This window comes from Aplysia californica, unplaced genomic scaffold (genome assembly GCF_000002075.1).
Source record: "Aplysia californica isolate F4 #8 unplaced genomic scaffold, AplCal3.0 scaffold00021, whole genome shotgun sequence".
NCBI classification, from domain to species: Eukaryota; Metazoa; Mollusca; class Gastropoda; order Aplysiida; family Aplysiidae; genus Aplysia; species Aplysia californica.
In genome coordinates, this window is record NW_004797291.1 from 952,213 (window position 1) to 953,968 (window position 1,756).

At 49.5% G+C, this 1,756-nt stretch overlaps 1 protein-coding gene across 1 annotated transcript in view; it reads right to left on the reverse strand.

Annotated features, from left to right (window-relative positions):
- Positions 1-6: 6 nt before the first annotated feature.
- LOC101852301 overlaps positions 7-1,756 on the reverse strand; it is a gene marked incomplete in the record, with an annotated part of 28,030 nt that continues 26,280 nt past the window's right edge. The window contains 1 exon segment of the mRNA XM_013087725.2: positions 7-1,655. Coding sequence (XP_012943179.1) covers positions 327-1,655 — 1,329 coding nt within the window.

The following is a 1,756-nucleotide window of genomic DNA, read 5'->3' on the forward strand; positions in this document are numbered from 1 at the left end:
GTGTGAGTGTGTGTGTGTGTGTGTGTTGCTCACTGGTTGATTGTTCTTTCTACATTCTGTCTCGGCGAACGGTCAAGGGCTTAAACACTAAACCGCCGACTCCCGGGTTTGTTCTTGGCAGACACGCCGAGCCAGCTCGTCTCCTCAAGACCTTAACTGTGTCGCCGGGGGCTCAAATAAGACCATCAAAGACTAATTGCGTCAGATCGCAAACAACACATGGAGAGTACCAGCTTGAGGTTGTTTGTCCTGAAACGCTCAAAGGCACGATTTGATAAACTCATTCCAGGAACGATGTTTTCACTTTCCAGTTGATACAGGCAATTTTAAGTTTTGCCAAGTCTTTTCAACACATTTGGCATTTTCATTTTCCTAAAATGAGACTTCCGTACTTTGGAATCGGGATCTGTTGTCTTGTCCAGGCCTTCGTTAACAAAAGTAAAATCCGGATGGTTTGAGTTCTCCCCTCCCTTTGTCGCCGAGGGAGTCATTGGTTCAGGCGGCAGTGAAGATGTTGGTACTTTGGAGTCTTTATTTTTTCTTTTCCTCTTGAAACTTGGTCTATGGCCCACAAATTTGCCGAAATTTCTCAATTTACTGAGGACCTTATCCTCGCTGGAAGAGTTGGCACTGGGTTCTATGGTTTGTATCGAAGGTTCATCTCCTCGACCCACGTCGCCGTTTCTTGTTAACATATCGGCAGGCTCATCATCCGACTTTTGGCTCATCGTTGAGTAGGAAGCGTCACTTAACTGAGGAAATTCCGGAGTCGTCACTTGAACACTGCACGGCCTTGCTTGCGACGATCTCGGGTATGGAACAAACGGTTTCGGTTTCCGGAGAGACCAGTTGGAGCTATTGGAACGCAACGCCGGAGGTTCTGCTCCTACGTCACTGGCGACAGACGAAGACCCCGACGACCTGTTCCAGACGACTCCGTGCACAAGAGAGGCGCCAGCTTTCTTGCACCTCTGCACCATACGTCTCATGTTGCCCTTCCGCTTTTGGGAAGACGAGGAGGGTCTATTGTCTCTTGTATTGATATGTGGCTCGATAGCTCTCCGACTACTGCTGCTAGTACTGCCTTCTAGGCCTTTTCCCTTGTGTATCTCTACGTAGCAAGAGATGTTCTCGTCCTCTGAGTCACAACCGGAGTAGACCGATGTTCTTGGACCTTTCCCGGCGGTTCCTAGCGATTTGCTACCTTCGGATTCAATAGGAAGGGAAAGACTAGAGTAGTAGTCGCTGCTGGAAGACAAGTCTGTGACGAAGACAGGAGAGGATAACCCACTGTCATCGTCTGTGAGTCTCGTAGGAGCTAGCAGAAGCTCTTGTTGATACTGCAATGGCGGCCGGGATGATGATGATGACGACGCGGGGACCTTGTCATACAAATGGTTTCCTTGTCGCTGGCGTTGCTCTGATTGGCTGGAAACGGGTTCTTGTATCTCGGGTCGCCCGTAGCGTGGATCGTTGTACATGAGGTGAGGGGAGACAATGTTGGCGTAGGGTCCGTCGTCGTCCAAAGCGCAGACGGATAGTTGTGTTTCTATGGTAACGCTGGGGCTGATGAAGCCGCGGCCGCCAGGACTGCAGTAGTCTTTTGGAGCCAGGCCGCGCTTATGGTACTCCGCAAAGAAACCAAACTTCATCCTGAAAGGCAGGTCAAATACATAGATGTGTTAATAAAATCGAGACACGTACACTGGCGTAGAAACATATACGCACAAACGCATACATACAGAGAAAGTGAGGG